Below are 23,624 nucleotides of genomic sequence, written 5' to 3'. Positions count from 1 at the left end.
AGCAGGGTAGTCAGACGAAGCCAGGATCAGGAACCAGCAGGGTAGTCAGACGAAGCCAGGAACAGGAACCAGAAGTAGCAGCAGTCTTAGAAGCATGTGAACACAGGAGGACCAAGCAGGGAACTGAAGCCACAGACCTCCTATATATATGAGCTAGGCATCCAGCTCCTCCCAGTGGGAAGGGGGAGCCACAGGGTGGGAGGCTACAAGAAACCCAGAAACCAAGATGGCCGCCAGCACATGTCAAACGAAGGAGAACAGCAAGAAGGTAAGACCATGACAGTACCTCCCCCTCAAGGGCCCCTCCTCCGCGGAGTAAAGAACGGTTTCTGAGGGAAGCGTGCGTGGAAGGCTCGGAGCAAGGCAGGAGCATGGACATCTGCGGAGGGAACCCAGGAACGCTCCTCTGGACCATAACCACGCCAATGAACCAAAAACTGCACCCGACCGCGGACCAGGCGTGAGTCCAGGATATTGCTCACCTCATACTCCTCACGATTGCCCACTCGGACTGGACGAGGCCGAGGAACCGAGGAAGTGAAACGATTACACACCAGAGGCTTCAACAGGGAGACATGAAACACGTTGGAGATCCGCATGCCAGGAGGAAGCGCAAGGGCATAGGCTACCGGGTTTACCCTGCGAAGCACTCGGAAGGGACCAACAAAGCGAGGCGCCAGCTTGGGAGTGGGCACTCGAAGGTTGAGGTTGCGGGTGGACAACCATACACGGTCTCCGGCCTGGTAGGAAGGAGCAGGCGCTCGTCTGCGATCAGCCTGGAGTCTCTGGCGCTGCGCAGAGACCTCAAGGGACTTCTGGATCTGTACCAAAGAAGCACGTAGGACGGAAAGGTGATCCTCCACAGCCAGAATATCCTGGGGAGAGAATACCTCCGGTAACACGGCAGGTTGGAACCCATAGTTGGCCATGAAGGGAGACGTCCCAGAGGAAGAGTTCACCGCCGTGTTCCTGGCAAACTCAGCCCAAGGCAGGAGGTCAACCCAATTGTCTTGGTGATCGGAGACATAGCAACGAAGGAATTGCTCCAAGGCCTGATTGGATCGTTCTGCGGCCCCATTGGACTGAGGGTGGTAGGCCGAGGAGAAGGAGAGATGAATCCCCAACTGGGAGCAAAAGGCGCGCCAGAACCTGGACACAAACTGACTCCCCCGATCCGACACAATCTCCTTGGGCAAACCGTGCAACCGGAAGACCTCCCTGGCAAAAATCGTGGCCAACTCCTGTGCAGAGGGTAACTTCTTGAGAGGAACACAGTGGCACATTTTGGAAAACCGATCCACAATCATGAGAATGACCGTATGGCCTCGGGATGCAGGGAGGTCCACAATGAAATCCATCCCCAGGTGTGACCATGGGCGCTCCCCGGTGGCTAAGGGTTGCAGAAGGCCCAACGGAAGGTGCCGAGGGGACTTACTCTGGGCACAAACGGAGCATGCCGCTACATATGCGGCGATGTCGGAACGTAGGGAAGGCCACCAGAACAGACGTGAAACAGCCCAGGACAGCTGATTCTTTCCAGGATGCCCCGCGGTCTTGGAGTTATGGTAGGTTCGCAACAACCGAGTGCGCAACTCCTCAGGCACAAAACATCTGCCGTTGGGTCTCCCAGAGGGAGCACCAGATTGAGCCGCCAAAATCTGCTCACCCAGGGGAGAGGTCAGGCTGGTGCGAATGGCGGCCAGGATCTGATTCGGAGGTATGACCGAAGTCGGAATCGACTCCTCCCTGGACAGGTCGGAGTACTGCCGTGATAAGGCATCCGCCCTGATGTTCTTGGAACCGGGTAGGTAGGAGACCACGTAATTAAAACGTGACAAGAACAGAGCCCATCTGGCCTGACGTGGTGTCAATCTCTTGGCCTCAGAGAGGTAGGCAAGATTCTTGTGGTCCGTCAGGATGAGGACCGGAACCACCGAACCCTCGAGCAAGTGCCTCCATTCTTTAAGAGCCTGCACGATGGCCAATAACTCCCTGTCACCAATCTGGTAGTTGCACTCCGCGGAAGACAGTTTCCGGGAGTAAAACCCACAAGGAAGCAGAGGACCCTCTGGTGTTCTACGCTGAGACAGAAGGGCGCCTACTCCCGTCTCAGACGCGTCCACCTCGAGGACAAAGGGCAACCCAGGGTTGGGATGCGACAGAATCGGAGCCGACACAAAGGCGGACTTTAGAGCCTCAAAAGCTCGGATGGCCTCGGGCGGCCAGACCTGGGAATTACTGCCCTTCCTGGTCAGATCCGTGAGAGGCTTGGCTAGCATGGAAAAGTCCCTGATGAACTTCCGATAATAATTGGCGAAGCCCAAAAAGCGCTGCAGGGAGAGAAGACCACTGGGCTGGGGCCACTGTAAGACAGCCGAAACCTTCTCAGGATCCATGGAGAACCCCTCAGCGGAAATGATGTAACCTAAGAAGGTTACCTGGGATCGGTGAAATTCGCATTTCTCAAGCTTACCGAACAGCTTGTTCTCTCGTAACCGTTGCAACACTCGTTTGACATCCAGAATGTGGGTCTCCATGGACTCAGAATATACCAAGATGTCATCCAAGTAGACCACCACACACTGCTGCAACAGGTCACGGAAAACATCGTTGATGAATTCCTGAAAGACTGCGGGCGCATTGCACAGCCCAAAGGGCATAACCAAGGATTCATAATGACCGGTCCTGGTGTTAAACGCGGTCTTCCACTCATCGCCCGCCTTGATCCTTACGAGGTTATATGCCGCCCTCAGGTCGAGTTTGGTAAAGACCGTGGCCCCTTTAAGGCGATCGAACAGCTCGGAAATCAAGGGTATCGGGTAAGCGTTCTTGATCGTGATGCGATTGAGACCCCTGTAATCGATGCAAGGCCTCAACTCACCGCCCTTCTTTTTCACAAAGAAAAATCCAGCCCCTGCCGGGGACGAGGATTTGCAAATGTGTCCGCGTGAAAGCGCCTCCCTCACGTACTCCTCCATGGCCTCATTCTCCGCTACCGACAGTGGATAGACTTTGCCACGAGGAGGAACGGTACCAGATTGTAACTCGATGGCACAAACGTATGGGCGGTGCGGAGGTAGGGCAACCGCGCGCACCTTATCGAATACATCCCGGTACTCCTCGTACTCAGGGGGCAACAGAGAGTCCGAGGAAGTACACAGCAACTTGACAGGCCCATGGATGCAACTAGCCCCACACTGCGGTGACCACGAGAGGATCTCGGCCGATCTCCAATCGAAAATTGGATTATGCTTCTGGAGCCAGGGGTACCCCAAGACCACCGAGTAGTGTGGTGACGAAATAACCTGAAAGCAGACCGACTCTCTGTGGACGGCACCAATGGCTAACCCCACTGGAAGGGTCTCATGAGTCACGTGTGGCGGCAGAAGGGGTCTGCCGTCTATCGCCTCAAGAGCCAGAGGAGAACTTCGAGCCTGCAGAGGAATGGAATTGGCGGCAGCGAACACACTATCAATGAACAAACCACCAGCACCAGAGTCCACCAACGCCTGGGTCGTCACCGAGCCCCCGACCCAGGAGAGGACAACAGTGATCAGTGGTTTGTCAACACGGGAAACCGGGGACGAGGAGACTCCACCCAAGATCTGCCCCCGACAGGATCTCAGGTGCGAGCGTTTCCCGGACGGTTCGGACATGCCAACCGAAAATGCCCACCGAGACCACAGTACATGCATCGGCCCTCGCGTCTCCGGAGTACCCTCTCCCCCTCGGACAGGCGAGCAAACCCCAGCTGCATGGGTTCACCCCCAGACAAGTCATCCCCAGGAGGCGTGGGAGGAGAGGGAGGCACGGGTGGGACAACAAAGGTAGGCGCCAATCTGTTAGGAGGCCTCCGCAGACTCTCCTTAAAGGAAGGTCTCTCCCTGAGTCTGGTGTCAATCAAAATCAGGAAAGAAATAAGAGACTCGAGCTCCACTGGTAGGTCCTTAGCTGCAACCTCATCCTTCAAGGCATCCGAGAGACCATGAGAGAAAGCAGCAACCAGAGCCTCATTATTCCAGCCCACCTCTGCTGCCAGGGTACGAAACTCAATGGCGTATTCAGCTACGGATCGTGAACCCTGTCTGATGGACATAAGGAGCTTCGCAGCAGAGGCAGCACGAGCCGGCACATCGAATACCTTCCGAAGAGAAGCAACAAAACCGGAAAACTCGGCAACCACCGGATTGTTGTTCTCCCATAAAGGGCTGGCCCAGGCCAAGGCCTTGTCCGAGAGCAGCGAGAGTAAGAAGCCCACCTTTGATCTCTCAGTAGGAAAGGCATGTGGCAGCAACTCAAAATAAATGCCCACCTGGTTAAGGAAACCTCGGCACTGAGTTGGCTCTCCCCCAAAGCGCTGAGGAAGGGGGGCAGAACTGGACATACCCCGAAACATCGCAGGCGCAACAACAGGTGTCGGGATAGACTCTGGCGCAACAACCGGAGCGGCAGTAGGAGCGGGCCCAGGAGCGACAACCGACCCATCGGCAACGGGAGCGAAATGAACCGTGCTTTCAAGCAGGGTTTGCAATGCCACGAGGAACTGACCCAACAGGTGATCCTGCTGATCAAGTCTGGCAACCAGCGTGGGTAGTGAGGATGGCCCTGTACCGTCAGAATTCGTGGCCTGTGGTGCCGTGCGTTCAAGCAGGGTTTGCAACGCCACGGCGAACCGACCCAACAGGTGATCCTGCTGATCAAGTCTGGCAACCAGCGTGGGTAGCGAGGATGGCCCTGTACCGTCAGAATTCATGGCTTGGTCCTAATGTCACAGAACCATGAACCAGACGTACAACAACAGATAAGTGAAAATAAGAAAGCTTTATTGAAAAACAAGCTATAAAGCAAAAGTCCAAACGGATGGCGAAACCGATGCAGAGTCTTTGCGAAGCCAGGGGTCAGAAACCAGCAGGGTAGTCAGACGAAGCCAGGATCAGGAACCAGCAGGGTAGTCAGACGAAGCCAGGATCAGGAACCAGCAGGGTAGTCAGACGAAGCCAGGAACAGGAACCAGAAGTAGCAGCAGTCTTAGAAGCATGTGAACACAGGAGGACCAAGCAGGGAACTGAAGCCACAGACCTCCTATATATATGAGCTAGGCATCCAGCTCCTCCCAGTGGGAAGGAGGAGCCGCAGGGTGGGAGGCTACAAGAAACCCAGAAACCAAGATGGCCGCCAGCACATGTCAAACGAAGGAGAACAGCAAGAAGGTAAGACCATGACACTTCGTAAGACAATAGCGTAAAGGTGACGTCAGCACGCCACGACCTGACGCGTTTCATCAAAGATGATGTTCTCAAAGGTACCTTTGAGGACTGTGCTGCCTTTCCTGGTGACAATGTTACCAGGAAAGGAAGTGAGGGAAAATCTGAAAACAAGGACATATACAGAAAAAAATATACTTTATAAGTAAATGAGGCCTAATCTCCCTATCAGATTTTATTATGTTACACATGCATTGTTGTTTGTTTGTCTTCAAATAATTTTGCCCTTTCCTCATTCTGTAGCTAGGGGATACTCTATGTAGTTAATCTCACCTTTCTTCTTTTTTCTGCTTTAGTCTCCATTCTGTGCCGTGTTCTGCTGGAGCTAGATTTGAGCACAGGTATAACTTGTTTCTGCTGAAGCTAGACACACTATGATTTTGTTGACCTATCTGATGTTCATCTGTGTGGATCTGCACAAGTTTTCGATTAAAGTTTTCTACAACCTGCAGGATATCATTTGGATCAAGTTACTGTTTGTATGTTGTAAGATAAAGGGTAACCCCACTTTTGTGGGAATAAATACAATTATCACACAAATCATATTGTAATTTATTGTTAATAAACATTACCTTTGCTTTTTAATCTAAAGCACTAGAATTTTTTGTATAATGTAATGTAGGATAATGATCTGGAACACAGATGGTGTACAGAACTCCCCCCCCCCCCCCAAATGTAATTTCCTGCTTTTGTGATTGACTTACTGACTTCTCCAGAAGTCTACAAGATACAAGTCAGATTTTTGGCATCCCCTGCAACAAAAATATCATTTTTGGTGAAATGCTCTCAAAGGCAAATCACATCTAAAGGAATGCAGACCCTGCATTTTTCCTCATTAGAGCCTTATAAGTGCCGCAGCTAATTGACAATTTCAAAATCACTCCTATGCACATTATTTTTGCACATAGACACAGACAAACAAACAAGTATTTCTTCAGAATAAAAAAAGGTAGGAATCTGCTACAAATTTGTTAAAATCCTTGCAATATCCATCGATCAATCTGCAACAAATTTGTTAAAATCCTTGCAATATCCATCGATCACCAAGAGGGGAATGTTTTCTTTCTCAGCAAAAGTGGAGTTACTCTAAAATATAAAATATGCAAATGAACTCAACCATCTACTCCAGATTTTATCCAACGTTTCGAGGTAATAAACCTCTTCCTCAGGGATTGTGCTGGAGGTTGTTAATTCTGTAGATATTGAGAAAAGCATATATGTCATATAAGACATCAAAAGATGCAACTTTTTAAACATGTTCTTATCATGCAGGTAAAGCCATAAATTTGTTGTATATAGAAATAAAGTAGACTTACATGATTGATTAGCATATGAACATATACAGTAGTTTTGCCGCTTTAAAAACAAGGAGTTTTTAAACATGTTCATATGCTAATCAATCATGTAAGTCTACTTTATTTCTATATACAAATTTATGGCTTTACCTGCATGATAAGAACATGTTTAAAAAGTTGCATCTTTTGATGTTCTATGTGACATATATGCTTTTCTCAATATCTACAGAATTAACAACCTCCAGCACAATCCCTGAGGAAGAGGTTTATTACCTCGAAACGTTGGCTAAAATCTGGAGTAGATGGTTGAGTTCATTTGCATATTTTATCTATCAGTTTTGCCAATTTTATCTTGTATTCATTGCATTTTTTGTATGTTCCCTTTTTTTGCATATATTAATAAAATTTATGAACCAAGATTTTTTTCTTAATTTTGAGTTGCCTATAAAGTCCCACCCCTAGGGGATTATACAATTGCTCCAAGTTTACCTGGGATGTGGCACTCACACTGAGGAAGACAGCGGGAACACACCCCTCAAGTCAGTGTGGTGAATTTATTAAAGCTGCTGCACCACTTTTGTATGTTTATCCCTCTTGTTAATGTACTGCACCAAATTCATTAAGTATTTGCAAAGCCTTTGGTTTTGACAGCAACTCGTGCACCAAATTCAGTTCTAAAATTTGCCACTTTTACATTGTGTCACACATTGAAAGTGCCAAATGTACAAGTGGAGCTAATTAAGGCCAACTCTCCTTTGGTGTACAGAGAGAAAGCGGTTTTAGACAGATTTTGCGAAAGTGTCTCATGTGCATTCTGAAAGTAGCGCTGCATGAGACAAATTCAAGTTCCAGATAGGTACATACATTATACCACTTTTAGAAGACATGAGAAACACTTTTTGGCAAAATCTGCATGCTCAGGTCTTTAAGAATTCCAGGGAATGTGTGTATAATACATGTATTTAGTAGAAGCTGCCTCCATTGCCATGTGCTATTCTGATTTCTGCTTATAATACCTTCTCAAACAAGTGAGACAGAAAGCAGTCTGTGCTCCACAAACTCACAAAAAGCTAAGCAACTGACACATTTCTCAGAAACAGTCAGTTAACTCTTTTATTGTTAACATATTATTACAGCAAAACATTACATTTTCTGTGGAGGCTGAAACATAGCGAGAGACAGAATTTTTTCCAGATAAGGAAGTAAGCAGACAAGGTAAATACTTGGTTAAATCAGCTTGGAAGGTTCAACTGAATTATGAAGCCGATAAAGAAGAACTGCTGGTTCATGTCAGTCAGTTATGGTCTATTGCCTAGTACAAACGATGAGAAATTTGGACGAAAAATACCGCTTTCAAAGTGATCGTAAGATAACCTGAACGTTAGTACACATCTTTCTAGACCAGTACAGTATTCGTTTGAAAAAAAATCCTGGAAGACCAAGACTACACATGCTTGGAAATAAAAGAATACATTACAATACAACGTATTTCATCACTTCCAAAGTTGCATTCTTTCGTATGAAAATTTTCGTTACTTTAGTAACCTATTGGTTTTCGATATGAGACAATATTCTCATCATGTGTACGGGGCTAAAACCGTTGACTGCAAATCATACCTTTGAAAGCTATCAAAAACTGTGCCTTAAATATACTAGCCTTTTAAAGAGGTAAAACACTGTAGAGTCGCAGGAAGAAATAATGGGACCTGATGGGCTTATTCTAGAGAGACAGGTAGCACAAACTAAGACAAAGGCAGAGGTGAAAATCACACAGCTCGATAAGTCCAAATCTTGCTGCTCTGTATCTAAGAGGCACTCATCCAGAGCCGCCAAGTCTCTACAATCAAGATCTTCCACTCTCAGCCAACAGCTTATTAAAGCACTTGCGGATACTGAAGCTTCTAAAATTCAGGCAGCCTTTGCCCAAAAGAAAGCAGAGATGAAAACAAGTGGCTGAGGACAGGATGGTAAAGGGGTGTGAGGACAGGAATGTGAAGGGGGAGTGATACAAGGGTGGGGGAGGGGGTGAGAACAGGAATGTGAAGAGGGAGTGATATGAAGGGGGGCTGAAAACAAAAATCTGAAAGATGTGAGGGCTGATATAAAGAGGGTCTGAGGAGAGGAATGTGAATAATATGAAGGCGGAGAGTGATCTGAAGGGACGTTGAAGACACAGATATGAAGGGGGGCTATGATGTGAAGTGACGATCTTGATGTGAAGGGGAGGTAACTGTGATGTGAAGGGGTAATCTTGATGTGACGGTGGGCTGTAGGGGGGAGTTGTGATGTACAGGGGGGACTCATAAAAACCTAATATCAAAGCTGATGCCCACCTACCCAGCATTAGTAACCTAGAAACCACTAATGGGGTTAACCCAATAGTATTCAAGTTACCTTATAGCTTACAGGAAAAATGGACATCACTTAGATCAAGGTACAAGTAAGAAAATAAAGTTTCCTTTTTACTCTCTTTTCCTACTTCTGAGAGTTCAATAGGATAATTACAGATACTTAAAATGATCCAAGTTTCCCCTTTAGGGAGCCCAACCCTCTCGATCCACATTCTCTGAGGCCTGCAAGCTTGTGCATTCCACACAGAGACTTCACAGTCCCTTAAAAGACTGATCAGAACAAGAAAATAGAGAACCTAAATCGCCAAAGTCCCACACATAACAAACCACATCCGTTTAGGAAGTGTACTGGCTTCAGAATCTCTTGCAAGAATGCAACGTGCTTTTAAAGAAATTCAGGGTTTGCTTCAATTGCTGAGCTTCAAGGAACCACCATTCTCAAGACTGTAAGGCTACTATTAAGTGCTCACCACTGTAAAGCTACAACAGTGGTGATAACATTTAAGCACTTTATCAATTTTAAGACAGTCCCACTCTGCCTACAGGTAATCATCCCAAGGTAAAGCATGGAGGGGAGAGCACACATCAGACAGGGCTTCATACTCCAGTTTTCTCCACATGTACAGATGTCTGTGGAGAAGGACTCTGTGACAAATTCTGTGCCAAAATAGGCTTAGCTCGTGTAAACCCCAAGGGTCAACCTGAAAAACCTGTAAGACTTTACTATACTTTTTACTATTCTTTTCTAGATGACCACAGTAACAGTTCTCTTGCGAGATCTCTTGACCTGTTTAGTATAACGGGAGATGCCCTCCAATACATCCTGTGCATTTGTGCTGGTATTAGAGAAGTTTCAGGCAGGGGAGACACTGGTCTTGTAATAGCTTCCCTTAATGGCAGCGTAGAAGTACTACTTCCCACTCTCATTGAGTGCAACCAGATTCCAACTAATAGAGGAGATCACTACTCCTGCAGCTGCCTCTTACCACTCTCACTTGAAGGGCAAAGCTTACCAAATATCAGCTCTTAACAGAATATTCTCATGCTTCTTGGCAAAGACATCACAAAGTTACACAAGGCACGTCCATAAATCAATGGGCCACATAAGGCCTCATATGCCCAACACCTCGACCATGTCATCATAGGCAATGTTTATTTGGGTAATGTCAAAACCAGGAGTTTTGTTTGCTGTGAACAGCATCTACGATCCTCTGGATTTTATAATACCCTTTACCATTACGGGCAAGATAATTACATTTCTGCATCTGCACCTTTCTGCAAGGTCCCTACACACAAAAAATGTTTTCAAGGTTTTTTTATTGTAAGAGATATAAACAGACAGGAAGTAACAATATTACAAAATCATATGTAAAGTAGGATGAAATTGGCAATACTGCCACAGGCCAAGATAACTACAATGGTACATATTATGTATAATGGTGTCCATAAGAGATTAGTGCAACATAAGTCATACACAGATAATAGACAGTAAACTCAAGGAATATTGATTGCTGCACTTCTTGGTATCCTTATTAACCACTTTATGTCCAGCCTGCCGCAGATGTACTGCGGCAGGCTGGCTCTCCCAGGCAAAGTGCCGTACATGTACGGCGCTTGCCTGGGAGGAGCTAGGGGGCGATCGCGCGCCGCTGGAGGCTGAAACTCGTCAGCGGGGAAGCCAGTGCATGTGACAGGCAGCTCCGATGGCCGTCGGCCACTCGTGATCTCCCGTTGCTGACAGAGAAGGATGGACGGCTGATGTAAACACAGCCATCTGTACTTCTCCCTGAAGTGACCACAGATGTCATGTGATCCTTCTATATAGGATCACGTGTCTCTGTGATGACTTCACAAGCCACGACCCCCACAGTTAGAATCACGCCCCTAGGGTCACATTTAACCCCTTGATCACCAGTACTGTTAACCCCTTCCCTGCCAGTGTCATTTTTACAGTAACAGTGCATATTTTTAGCACTAATTTCTGTAGTAATGCCACTGGTACCCCCAAAAGTGTAAAAAATGTCAGTTAGGGGTCCAATCTGTCCGCTTCAATGTTGCAGTCCCGAAAAAAATTGCAGATCGCCGCCATTACTAGTAAAAAAAATAAATAAATAAAAATGACATAAATCTTTCCCGTAGTTAGTAAACGCAATAACTTTTGCGCAAACCAATCAAAATAGGCTTTTTGCAATTTTTTTTTACCAAAAATATGTAGCAGAAAACAAATTGGCCTAAAATGTTAAAACATTTTGATTTGTACTTTTTTTTTTTTCGAGAATTTTTTTTGTTCATAGAGCAAAAAAAATTGATTTTTGTAAAATCCTTTTCTCTTAGCTCATTGACAGACGTAGTCCTCGGTGATACAGCACCTTCGGGTTATGTTGCCTCCACAGGAGTAGGACTAGACAGGAAATAAAATGCTCTGGCCACACCCTAGGGGCAGTCCCAGAGGGTATATCCTCTCTCTCTCTGCCTCAGCAAATCAGTTATGTCATAAAAGCAGTCTTTAGAGAATTTAACCCAACCCAACTCAAAAAAACAGAGGGGCGGGTATACTACGTCTGTCAATGAGCTAAGAGAAAAGGATTTTACGGTAAGATTTTACAAAAATCCATTTTTCTCTATCGCTCATTGACAGACGTAGTCCTCGGTGATACAGCACCTTCGGGAAGTCCCAGAGCAGTATCACAAATGAGGGGTGGGAAAATGGAAATCAAATCCAAATCTAGAAGGCCCAACCGGTGCCAACTAGAAGTTTACAATGCTCATCCTTAATGATGAGACTCAACAAAAAAATTTTCAAACAGAAAAAAACCCTCGAGGTAGACCGCCGGTCTCCTCAAATTGCGGCCTGCAAAACCTTGTGGCCAAATGAGGCATCCGCCGATGCCATCACATCAATTTTATAAAACTTTGTAAAGGTATGTACCGACGACCAGGTGGCCGCTTTACATACCTGGACCACTGACGCCTGATGGCGAAAGGCCCAGGAAGTACTGAGCGCTCGAGTGAAGTGCGCCCTAACAGGGAACGAAGGATTCCGACCCTTAATAGAATAAGCCTGTACCACCGTCTGACTGATCCATGTAGATATGGTCGCGGCAGACACAGGCAACCCCCTTCAAGGGCTATCCGTGATCACAAAAAGTGAGTCCGTCTTACGAAAACCACTTTAGGAAGGAAGGATGGATTCGGAAGAAGAACCACCTTATCCCTATGAACCACCAGATCTGGGGAACGACAGGATAATGCGGCCAGTTCTGACACCCTGCGTAGAGAAGTAATGGCCACCAAGAAGGCCACCTTCTGGGAATGTAAGCAAGGGAATCTCCCTAATATCTTCAAAGAGAAGTTTCTGAAGAACCGACCACACTAAATTAAGATACCAGGCGGTAAGGGTGCGCGCACTGGCGGAGCCAGATGTCGCACCCCCTGGATGAAATTCCGCACCAAGGAATGATTAGCCAAAGGTTTCTTGAAAGAAGATTGCTAACGCCGAAAACCTGACCCTTGATCGTGCTCAAGGATAGTTTCTGCTCAACCCCTTGTTGCAGACAGACCAAAATTCGGGTCACCGAATAGGTCTGTGGGGGAAATCCAATAGATTCACACCATGCAATATAAGACTTCCATGTGCTGGAAGTCGCTTTCCTTGCTTTAACTGGAGGTAGGAATAACTGAAGCTGACACTCCCTTGTCCTTCAGTACCTGGGTCTCAATGGCCAGGCCATTAAGCCAGCGACTGTAAAGCAAGATGGAAGATCGGTCCCTGAGACCGCAAATCCTCCCTGAGAGGAAGTCTCCAAGGAGCGTCCGCGACTAGCCTCGCCAAGTCGGCGTACCAGGCTTGACGAGGTCAATCCAGAATTTCCAGAATAACTGGAATTCCCTCCACCTCTATCCTGCGAAGAAGTTCCCGCAGCAACTTGAGAGGATGGAAGGCATGCCGTAGCTGATACTGCCCCCACGGGGCGATCAGCGTTTCTGCTGCGTCCGCTAGAGGATCGTGGCGCGAGCTACAAACCTCCGCACCTTCCTGTTAGGCCAAGGTGCCAACAGATCCACATCCGGGATGTCCCAATGAAGGGACAGCTAGGGAAAAAACCTCTGGATGACGAGGCCATATGCGATTGGATCCGAATCGGGCTGCTCTAGAGCTGCTCGATCCAGTAAATCAGACAAAATCTGATCGCTCTCAGTTCCGATACCCTTATTGGTAATCTGGATACTATCGGAAGAAATGACTTCCCCTGGTTGAGCATCGGAGACTTCCTGGTCCGCTCGCTCAACCGGATCCGATTGTCCAGGGAATCGGAATTCTGATTCCATTAAAAAAGAATCTCCTTCAGGAGAATTCGGGTATGAGACTGGGTATACGGTACTGCCTCTAAGGCCACCATCAGTCCCAGCCAATTGACGGACAGCAACATCCGAATCGTTGACTGAACCTTCTGGAGTTTCCCAGCAAGGAGAAACTCTCTTGCCCAGGATGTATCCAACCTTAGGCCCAGATAGTTCAGTCTCCTGGTGGGAACCAGGGATGATCTTTGGGAAAGTGAAAAAAACGCTGATGTCCTGCGATGATGGGGATATAAAGATAGGCATCCTATATGTCTATGGACGCCAGGAAATCTCTGTACGGATGGACTCTATTTCTTCCCAAGTCCAGATTTGGACGCACCTTGCCCTCTTTCCTGGGCATTGTGAATAGGTTTGAATAGAACCCCTGAAACCGTTCAATGTTAGAAGGGCAGAATCACACCGGTGGAAGTGATCGAAACTCGATCCTGTGTCCTCCAGAAACCGGTGAAGACATCCCCCCCCCCACCCCAGAGATGGGTAGGGGCGCATCAGGCTATATTCTTCAGGCTTGGCTGAGCCGGACTCTTTGTTTACCCGACCAGCGCCCTTTGAAACCCCTCTAAAGGGGCTTTGGAGGGTTTCGCCTTATCGCCCGCCCTCGCGGAACGAACAACTCTATATGAGCAAAAACATTGAGGAAGGCGCCTAGCTCTTTCTAAAGATATTAAAACCTGCTGCCCCTTTAATTGTTTGAAACAATAAATAGATATAAAAATGGGTAAAGAGGCGCTGGTGATCTTTTAGCTGGATATAAATCTTAGTTGGTTACGTATAAAAATCATATATAAAAAAATATATATAGACAATATAGTATATGAGACACGTGCATAAAAAATATACTTATTAAGGTGCTTATTAATATTAATATTTATGTCCCAAATTTTTAAGTGTATATAAATTATATAAATACGGTATTGGTATTTTAGGTGTAACAAACAAAAAAAATGTTGTGCTTATAGTGCATAAACTTAATTAAAGTGCAAATGCTGACCTTGATTTACCAATAAATTATTACGTATTATAAAAGTGCTTAATATCTCCACCAATAAGTTATATTCACATATAATAAATAGAAAAAATTAATAGTGCTCAAAAATTTGTGAAAAAAGTCTCTATGTTTCTGGATTTTTCATGCAACCAAATTGTGCGTTTTTTGTGATCTTTAATTCTTTCTTTAAAAAGTGCTCCAAGTGCTGGGGTGTGTCACACGTGGCCTCTTACCAGCTTTCCACAGGTCACAAGGACCTCCAGCGCATGTGATCCCTTTAAATTGGGTGGATCAAACCTCTCCTCGGTACTTTGTATATCCTGCTCCTACGTTACTCGAGGTGGACAATATAGTCCATACATATAAAGATAGGAAAAAAGCCTCCAATAGTGAAATATTGTTTATTTAATAAAAAACACACACTAAGGATAACAATTTGCCTCTTACTCTTTGTTGTGCCCTCCTGGCACTGGGCAATTAAGCAGTATGGGTCACGGGTGTTGGGAAGATATCCTCAGGGGATCTGCAGCTCCCTCATGTATCTCTCTCCCTGTTCCGTTTATGCCGATCGGCTTGCGTCCCAGCCACTGCCTCGAATGCCTCTGTTAGTTCCGGGTATAGCATTAACCACAATGCATTTCGCTCATTGTGCGTCATCAGGACCGCCTGATGACGCACAATGAGCGAAATGCATTGTGGTTAATGCTATACCCGGAACTAACAGAGGCATTCGAGGCAGTGGCTAGGACGCAAGCCGATCGGCATAAACGGAACAGGGAGAGAGATACATGAGGGAGCTGCAGATCCCCTGAGGATATCTTCCCAACACCCGTGACCCATACTGCTTAATTGCCCAGTGCCAGGAGGGCACAACAAAGAGAAATGCCCCATACACACCTGCAGATTATCTGAAGACTTTTGTCTGCAGACTTACCTTTTCTATGTAGTGCAAGGGCCTGCCGGATTGCATACAAATTGAAAGTGTTTAGGTTTGACCTCATATTATATGGTTTTGGTAAGTCTGCAGACAAAAGTCTGCAGATAATCTGCACGTGTGTATGGGGCATAAGAGGCAAATTGTTATCCTTAGTGTGTGTTTTTTATTAAATAAACAATATTTCACTATTGGAGGCTTTTTTCCTATCTTTATATGTATGGACTATATTGTCCACCTCGAGTAACGTAGGAGCAGGATATACAAAGTACCGAGGAGAGGTTTGATCCACCCAATTTAAAGGGATCACATGCGCTGGAGGTCCTTGTGACCTGTGGAAAGCTGGTAAGAGGCCACGTGTGACACACCCCAGCACTTGGAGCACTTTTTAAAGAAAGAATTAAAGATCACAAAAAACGCACAATTTGGTTGCATGAAAAATCCAGAAACATAGAGACTTTTTTCACAAATTTTTGAGCACTATTAATTTTTTCTATTTATTATATGTGAATATAACTTATTGGTGGAGATATTAAGCACTTTTATAATACGTAATAATTTATTGGTAAATCAAGGTCAGCATTTGCACTTTAATTAAGTTTATGCACTATAAGCACAAAATTTTTTTTGTTTGTTACACCTAAAATACCAATACCGTATTTATATAATTTATACACTATTAAAAATTTGGGACATAAATATTAATATTAATAAGCACCTTAATAAGTATATTTTTTATGCACGTGTCTCATATACTATATTGTCTATATATATTTTTTTATATATGATTTTTATACGTAACCAACTAAGATTTATATCCAGCTAAAAGATCACCAGCGCCTCTTTACCCATTTTTATAACTCTATATGAGCAGAAAAGGAAGGTCCTCGTTAGTTACGAGGTCTTTTTATCCTAACAGTCTGTGGCAAGACAGCAGGTGGTACCGTCTATCCTATAAAGAGGAATTCCTCAAACGGATAGCACCTAGCCATGCGTTTGGAAATAACAGGGGTTCGTTTCAAAACTACCCCATTTGGGTAAAGGAAAATCCTTCGGCCTTTTGGTAGGCTAACAAGTACCAAAAAGGAATCTCAGTCTCAGCTACCTCTGCCGGTGTAACCTCAAGACTAAAGGTTTCCCGGACGGACACAACTAGTGCATCCACCACTCTTGTGCTATGGCGGAGGCAGAAACGTGCTCCTCACTGCTGAGGAGATATTACCTGAGACAACAGCCCCCTAAGAGGGACCTGCAACTGCATTGACCAGTTCCGAATCCGTATCTGAAGTATCTGATAAACAATAGGGGTAGGCGGGGGTCGCTACTTGACCCCCGTCCCTGACAGGCCACCTCCACCCGGGATACCAAAGACTCCAAAATTGCCGATAATGCATTAAAAACAAGTGGGGTACTGGAGGGTCCTGTGGCCACCTTGAGGGTATCAGGTGGGGATACCTATGCGGCAGGGTCAATGATTATACAAGACACTTGCCAGCGACAAAAAAATGACAAAGTAAAAAAAAATAAAACTTTTTTTTTTTTTTTGTGTCCCCCAGTCGCAACAGCGCCCCTCAGTGTTACCTGCCTTTTTGGACCCCACAGAGAGAGAGACAGACCCCAAGGCTCATCCCTGATGCACAGAAGTTTTCATCAGCTTGCTCAGTGCTTGTCTTGTTACAGACAGGAAGTCTTTGGCCCTATTTCCTGGGTAAAAGAGGCGGCTCCGCCCCTTACACACGCCTGCCGGCTCCTCCCCCTGGCTCCATGAGGTGTTTGAGTCACCTCAAACATGGCCGCCCCCATGCTGGAGACACGAGGCTACACCAAAATGGCGGCCTCGTGCGATCTACCAGACAATGGCGGCGGCCTGCACAGAATAGCGGCATGTCTGCAGAAGGATCTCGGCCTCACAACCCTTCACCCTCATGGTGGTCAGCGTGGTCGGAGGTACCGGACCCTAGCGGGCCGTATGCGGTCCGCTGCTTAGCTGGAGGAATGATCTGGAATGCAGTATACATGTATAGACATCGCCCTGTGGCTACTGACAGGTAGGATACCTTATACTATCACAGTAAAGTTCTAGTACTGCCACTGACTACAATCATTTACACATCTTTACAATTAGATTGTCAGCTCCCAAACCAAGCCTCCTGGCTTCTTGTACACAAAAATCACACTCAATTAGGGGGATCTGTGACATGTTGTAGGATAGAGGGGAACCCATCCTTACCATTACAGAGAGGGGCCCGCGTTCACCACAAGACCCGTCAGGGGGAAAGGGGGAACATACTACTCACCATACCGGAACCAGGCGGGCGCCAACTCCTGACAGTACCCCTCTCCACCGAGGTAGGAGGGCTGTCGACCAATACGGGCGCCGTGACTCATGGTCTTTGGCGTTTGAGCGAGACGTTTAACTCGCAGGGTCAGTCCCCGTCCAGTGGGACTATGTCGCGGCCGACCCAGCGCGGAGCTATGGCCTGCACGCGCTCGTAGGCTGAACTGGGGTGACCACTGGATCTCAACATCCAGCCCGTTGCCCAGTTCAGCTTTCTTGCTTGAAGATCTCACAGGAACACTGGAGAAAAAAAGCTGTCTTAAAAAATTATTTTCTAAGAAAAAAATCCTGCCAGGACCGAAGATCCCAGCAAGGTATCTAGGTCCTTACTCCTGACTAGACAGAAAAAAACTGATTTGCTGAGGCAGAGAGAGAGAGGATATACCCTCTGGGACTGCCCCTAGGGTGTGGCCAGAGCATTTTATTTCCTGTCTAGTCCTACTCCTGTGGAGGCAACATAACCCGAAGGTGCTGTATCACCGAGGACTACGTCTGTCAATGAGCGATAGAGAAATAAAAATTTGCACAGGTGATCAAATATCACCAAAAGAAAGCTCTATTTGTGGGGAAAAAAGGACGTCAATTTTGTTTGGGTACAGCGTCGCACGACTGCGCAATTGTCCGTTAAAGTCACGCAGTGCTGAATCGCAATAGGGCCTGGTCATTGAGCAGCCAAATCCTCCGTTCTGAAAGTGGTTAAAGCATTAAAATCTCATTACAGGTATGACAGGAACATAAAAGGTAATGCATTTCTTGATAAAGTCAGCACTTATTTAAACCTCATACACACATACATTGCATGAAATATATATACGGTATATGCATGATACACGTGAGCATGGTTTGGCAACTAGGCAATTGAACAGTTAACCAATAAATCAATTAGAAATGCACTCCCACTACACTAATGAGAGTCTATACTCCTTGCCTACCCATACTAACATGTCATAAATCATAAAATAAAAAATCACAAACAAAACAAGCCAAACAAATCTCCAATCTATCAGACACTGCTGGATAACCGTGCGGGAGAGCACAGAGGAGACAGTCAGACAACTACAACAGGACTCCCTCACAAGTGCACATAACATAATGTCACAATAAGAGGGATACACATAACTTTCCTCCTCCGACAGACTGTTTAGCTAACAAGCCAGTCAAAGCGTGCCAGACAGCCAATGGTGACCTATAACAACTTAACACAACGGTTCGGAAAATGACAAAGATCAAAAAAAGATTAAAATAATCCAATCCATGCATTTCTTTGCCTTTACTGATCCAATTTCTTTGGGTTGTCTACTTCCCAAAAAGTTAGGTAAATTTCAGTATATATACCATAGTTTGTAGACGCTATAACTTTTGTGTAAACCAATCAATATACGCTTATTGGGATTTTTGAGTTTATTGGATGTTTTTTAAAACAAAAAGTAGGAAGGATAATTTTTTCAAAGTTTTCTGTCTTTTTTTGTTTACATCACAAAAAAAAAAAAAAAAAAACAGTGGTGTTTAACTACCACCAAAATAAAGTTCTGAAAGTTCTATTCGTGTGGGAAAAAAGGGAATCATTTTTTTGGGTACAGTGTTGCATGACTGCGCAATTACCAGTAAAAGTATCACAGTGGCGATTAGAAAAAAAAGGCCTGGTCAAGAAGGGGGTAAAATCTTTCCAGGGGTCAAGTGATTAATGTGGAATGTATGTTCCTTGCTAAAGAGCATTATTTTTATAAAGTTGTTATGGGTAAATTTCCACTTTCATTTAGTTAGATGAGCGAATGGCTGGTATGTAAACACAGAGTTATAAGGAAATTTAAATTCATAATGTATATGTACCTTCTGTACTCATATCAGGTGTGGGTATCCATATGTAGGTCATTCCAACATCCTTATACATCTTGAATAAGGTATCTGGGCTCATGGGTTCATTGTATTGATTGCAGGCTTTACTGTTCTGGACAATGTCCCACTCCGTTTGAAAGTTTAGGACAGCAGTCACTTTTAGTTCATGCTTCATCTTGATAGTAACATGCTCCAACTGTCGTGGACAACTTCCCAACCAGATATTGGGAAGTATTCTGTTGAAATACACAGATGCATAGTCAACATATGAAAAAAAAAATTGTACTTTTATGCCGGCATGATTTACACAATTTCCAGACAGCGGGACAGCTAGTGGGACAGCTAGTGGGGGCGCGCACAACAGGGGGAGCCAATCAGCAAGTCTGGCGGCCACGATGTGAAAATAAAAAATAAAAACAGCATAAATCGTTTCTCTAGTTTGTAGACGCGATAACTTTTGTGCAAACCAATCAATATACACTTATTAGGATTTCTTTGAACCAAAAATATGTAGCAGAATACATATTGGCCAAAAATTAAAGAAAGCTCTATTTGTGGGGAAAAAAGGACATCAATTTCATATGGGTACAGCATCGCATGACCACGCAATTGTCAATTAAAGTAACGCAGTGCCAAATCATAAAAAAATGGCCTGGTCATTAGGGGGGTAAAACCTTCCGGTCCAGAAGTGGTTAAAATGTGGGAGGGGTTATCAAATTTACCTTCGGGCTGAAGCCCCTGGTCTTTTTCCCACCTAGCAACACCCCTGTACAATAACTTCTCAGACAGGATCGCCATCAACACTGAATGTGTTGTGGGGGGGGGGGGGGTTTAATTGAGCGATTTTCTTTCCTGCTACCCGTGATTACAGGAAAGAAAATCACATCTATGGCCTGCCTTAGTTAATTTCTCCTACACAGCTTATTCTGTTTGATTTATGATTGTATTCTAACCTACATGTTATCCTGCTGATCTGATATATTTGATTGATCACGCAATGGACTATATGCCTACAAAATCCTTAAATGTGCACATGTGTACCTGGGATTCCTGACACTTGAAAGGATAGCCACACTAAATATTAATTAGATTTATTTTGTTTTCTGTTTATGCATTTTGGTAATAAATAAAAACTCTTAACCACTTGCCGACTGCCCCCTGCATATATACTACAGCAGGCTGGCTCAGCTGCGCGGATGCTGATTTACGGGACTGGGGGCACCAATAGCTGCCAGCCACCCGCGATCACTCCCTGCTGAGAGATAACACCGATCAGCTGTTGTAAACACAGTAGACCGTTGTTCTCTCTGAAATGATCACTGAGCGCCTGTGATCCTTCTATATAGGATCACAGGTCTCTATGATCATTTCACAAGTCCCTCCCCCACAGTTAGAAAACACTCCCCTAGGCTCACATTTAACCCTTTGGTCACCCCTTGGTTAACCCCTTCCCTGCCAGTGTCTTTATTACAGTATCAGTGCATATGTTTAGCACTGTTTACTGTAGTAATATCACTGGTCCCCCCAAAAATGTCAGTTAGGGGTCAGATCTATCCACCACAATGTTGCAGTCCCGCTAAAAAATCGCTGATCACTGAATTACTAGTAAAAAAAATAAATAAATTAAAAAAATAAAATAAATACATCTTTCCCCTAGTTTGTAGACAATGTAACGCATATTGGGATTGTTTTTACCAACAATATGTAGCAGAATACAAATTGGCCTAAAATGATGAAAAAATTTTCAAAAAATTTTTTTATTGAGAATGTTTTATAGCAGAAAGTGAAATTGTTTTTTTTTTTTTCAGACTTTTCGCTATTTTTTTGTTTATAGCACAAAAACAAAATATTGCACAGGTGATAAGATACCACCAAAAGAAAGCTCTTTTTGTAGTAAAAAAAGGCATCAATTTTATTTGGGTACAGCATTGCACGACCGCACAACTGTCCATTAAAGTAGCGCAGTGCCGAATCGCAAAAAATGGCCTGGTCATTAACCGGTTGCCGACCGCCGCACGACGATATATGTCGGCAGTCAGCCCCGGCCAGGCAAAGTGACGTACCGGTACGTCACTAGCCTGTCACTTGCTTGGGAGCCAATAGCGGGCCCCGGCTCGTTCCCCAGAAAGTCCGTGCATGTGACCGGCGAACCCGATGTCTGCCGGTCACTCGCCGATCGTCGGTGCAGAGGGAGAAAGGCAGGCGGCTGATGTAAACAAGCCGCTTGTCATTCTCCCCTGTGTAGAAACAGTGATCATACGGTTCTACTATGTAGGACCATTGATCATTGTTCCTACACTTCAAGCCACAGCCAATCACAGTAAGAATCACGCCCCTAGGGACACACACCACCCCTCCCTCTCAAATAAAGTTAACCCCTTCACTACCAGTGTCATTTTGCAGTAACAGTGCATATGTATAGCACTGATTACTGCAGTAATGTCACTGGTAACCCCAAAAGTGTCAAAAATGTCAGTCAAGGGTCCGATCTGTCCGCCCCAATGTCGCAGTACCGCAAAAAAAAATAGCAGATCGCCGACATTACGCGTTAAAAAAAAACACCAAAAATGACAGAAATCTTTCCCTTAGTTAGTAAACGCAATAACTTTTGCGCAAACCAATCAAAATACGCTTTTTGCGTTTTTTTTACCAAACATATGTAGCAGAAAACAAATTGGCCAAAAATGTTAAAAATGTAGATTTTTACATTTTTTTAGGGGGAATTTCATATATAAAAATGTGAAAAATATTGCTGTTTTTGCAAAATTTACGCTCTTTTTTTGTTTATAGCGCAAAAAGTAAAAATCGCACAGGTGATCAAATACCACCAAAAGAAAGCTCTGTTTGTGGGGAAAAAAGGACATCAAATTTGTTTAGGTACAGAATCGCACGACCACGCAATTGTCTGTTAAAGTCACACATTAAAAAATCGCAAAAAACCCCCTGGTCAGGAAGGGGGTAAAATCTTCCGGGGCTTAAGTGGTTAAGGGGGAAAACCTTCCGGTCCAAAAGTGGTTAAGTACTCCTCCCCCGCTTCTCCCCTGTGGTTATTACAAATCAGAAGCTACACATTTTGTAGCTGACTTTTAATAAACACAAAAACAACTGGAACTCTGCTTTAAATTAGCACAAAACAGTGCCCATTCTAATATGTTGCCGTTCTCATACTTGTCTTTGAATTTCTCGTACCTGGAAAAGTGCATTGCTTGGTGGTCAGCGATGTGAAAATAGAAGTTTGTAGTGTGCTTCATTTCATCTGTATGGCCAGTGGTTTCAATCCAGTGCCCTATCGGATAGCAATAAGTACCATCTACTATATTGCTTTCATCATAAGTACAACATCGGTCATGGTGAGGTCCATTACCTAAGTGCAAAGGAGAACAAACATCTTTAAATATAGAGCTGTTTTTCAATAAGCAGTGCCAAATATTTACTGCAGTCTTAAAGGAAAATATACTGATTTTGGGTTAATTTACTTGTAAGTGCAATGTGTTTCTTTGTTAAAGTAAGGTATACTTCATAATAAATTAGAGGAGTACTGCCTAAAGCTTAACTCCAGGCACAAGAGAAACAAACTACAGACCAGCGCTATTCGGCTCACAGTAGATAATACATATAACCATGTACATTGGTAAGAGGAGCTTCCAGAGAGAGCAATAAAAGGCACTCTTACAGTCTTAGAAATATAGTTTTTGTAGGGATTGTTGAATGGGTGGCCGCCGGCTCAACCAGAGCTAGAAGGAACTCTGCATATGAAGACAAGCAGGGGGAGGAAAAGAGCAGTGCCACCTCAGTGCAGACTTAAAGAAAATTAATTTATTGACAACATAAATACACTCACATAAGAATGTGGTGAGCAGGCATGTGGATCATAGTTCATCCGTTCCGTGGTGAAGGAGGCTGGAGAGGTGAGGGCAGTCACTGGTCAGGGCTGTGATGTTGGCTACCGGCACTTCCTGGAGTCCTGGTGCTGTCTCAGCTGATCCGACGTCACGTCTGAAGGAAACGGGAGGGTGCTAGCATTCGGAGCATGCGTTCAGAGGAATGCTTGATGAAGGAGCACGTATGCTCGAACGCTAGCACCCTTCCGGTTCCGCCGGATGTGACGTTGGATCAGCTGAGACAGCACCAGGACTCCAGGAAGTGCCGGTGTAACGTGAGAATTACCTACCCCGTGAGAAAAACCTACCCTCGTCACTTCCGGCCAGGAACAGCTGAGCAGCGCAGCAGTGCGCATGCTTAGAGCGCCGGCAACC

At 45.1% G+C, this 23,624-nt stretch overlaps 1 protein-coding gene across 2 annotated transcripts in view; it reads right to left on the bottom strand.

The window, feature by feature from the left end:
* The window catches only part of EPM2A (EPM2A glucan phosphatase, laforin), a 202,291-nt gene that overhangs the window by 37,619 nt on the left and 141,048 nt on the right, over positions 1-23,624 (bottom strand). For both annotated transcript variants that reach the window (XM_082248846.1, XM_082248847.1), the window contains 2 exons: positions 22,558-22,732; positions 19,363-19,604 (listed from right to left, as the gene is read on the bottom strand). In XM_082248846.1, coding sequence (XP_082104972.1) covers positions 19,363-19,604; positions 22,558-22,732 — 417 coding nt within the window. The remainder of the gene's footprint in view (positions 1-19,362; positions 19,605-22,557; positions 22,733-23,624) is intronic.

The sequence above is a fragment of the Pelophylax lessonae genome, assembly GCF_965119305.1.
Source record: "Pelophylax lessonae genome assembly, chromosome: 3".
In the NCBI taxonomy this organism is placed as follows: Eukaryota; Metazoa; Chordata; class Amphibia; order Anura; family Ranidae; genus Pelophylax; species Pelophylax lessonae.
Note: the sequence above shows the minus strand (reverse complement) of the source record. Positions and strands in the feature narration are given on the sequence as shown.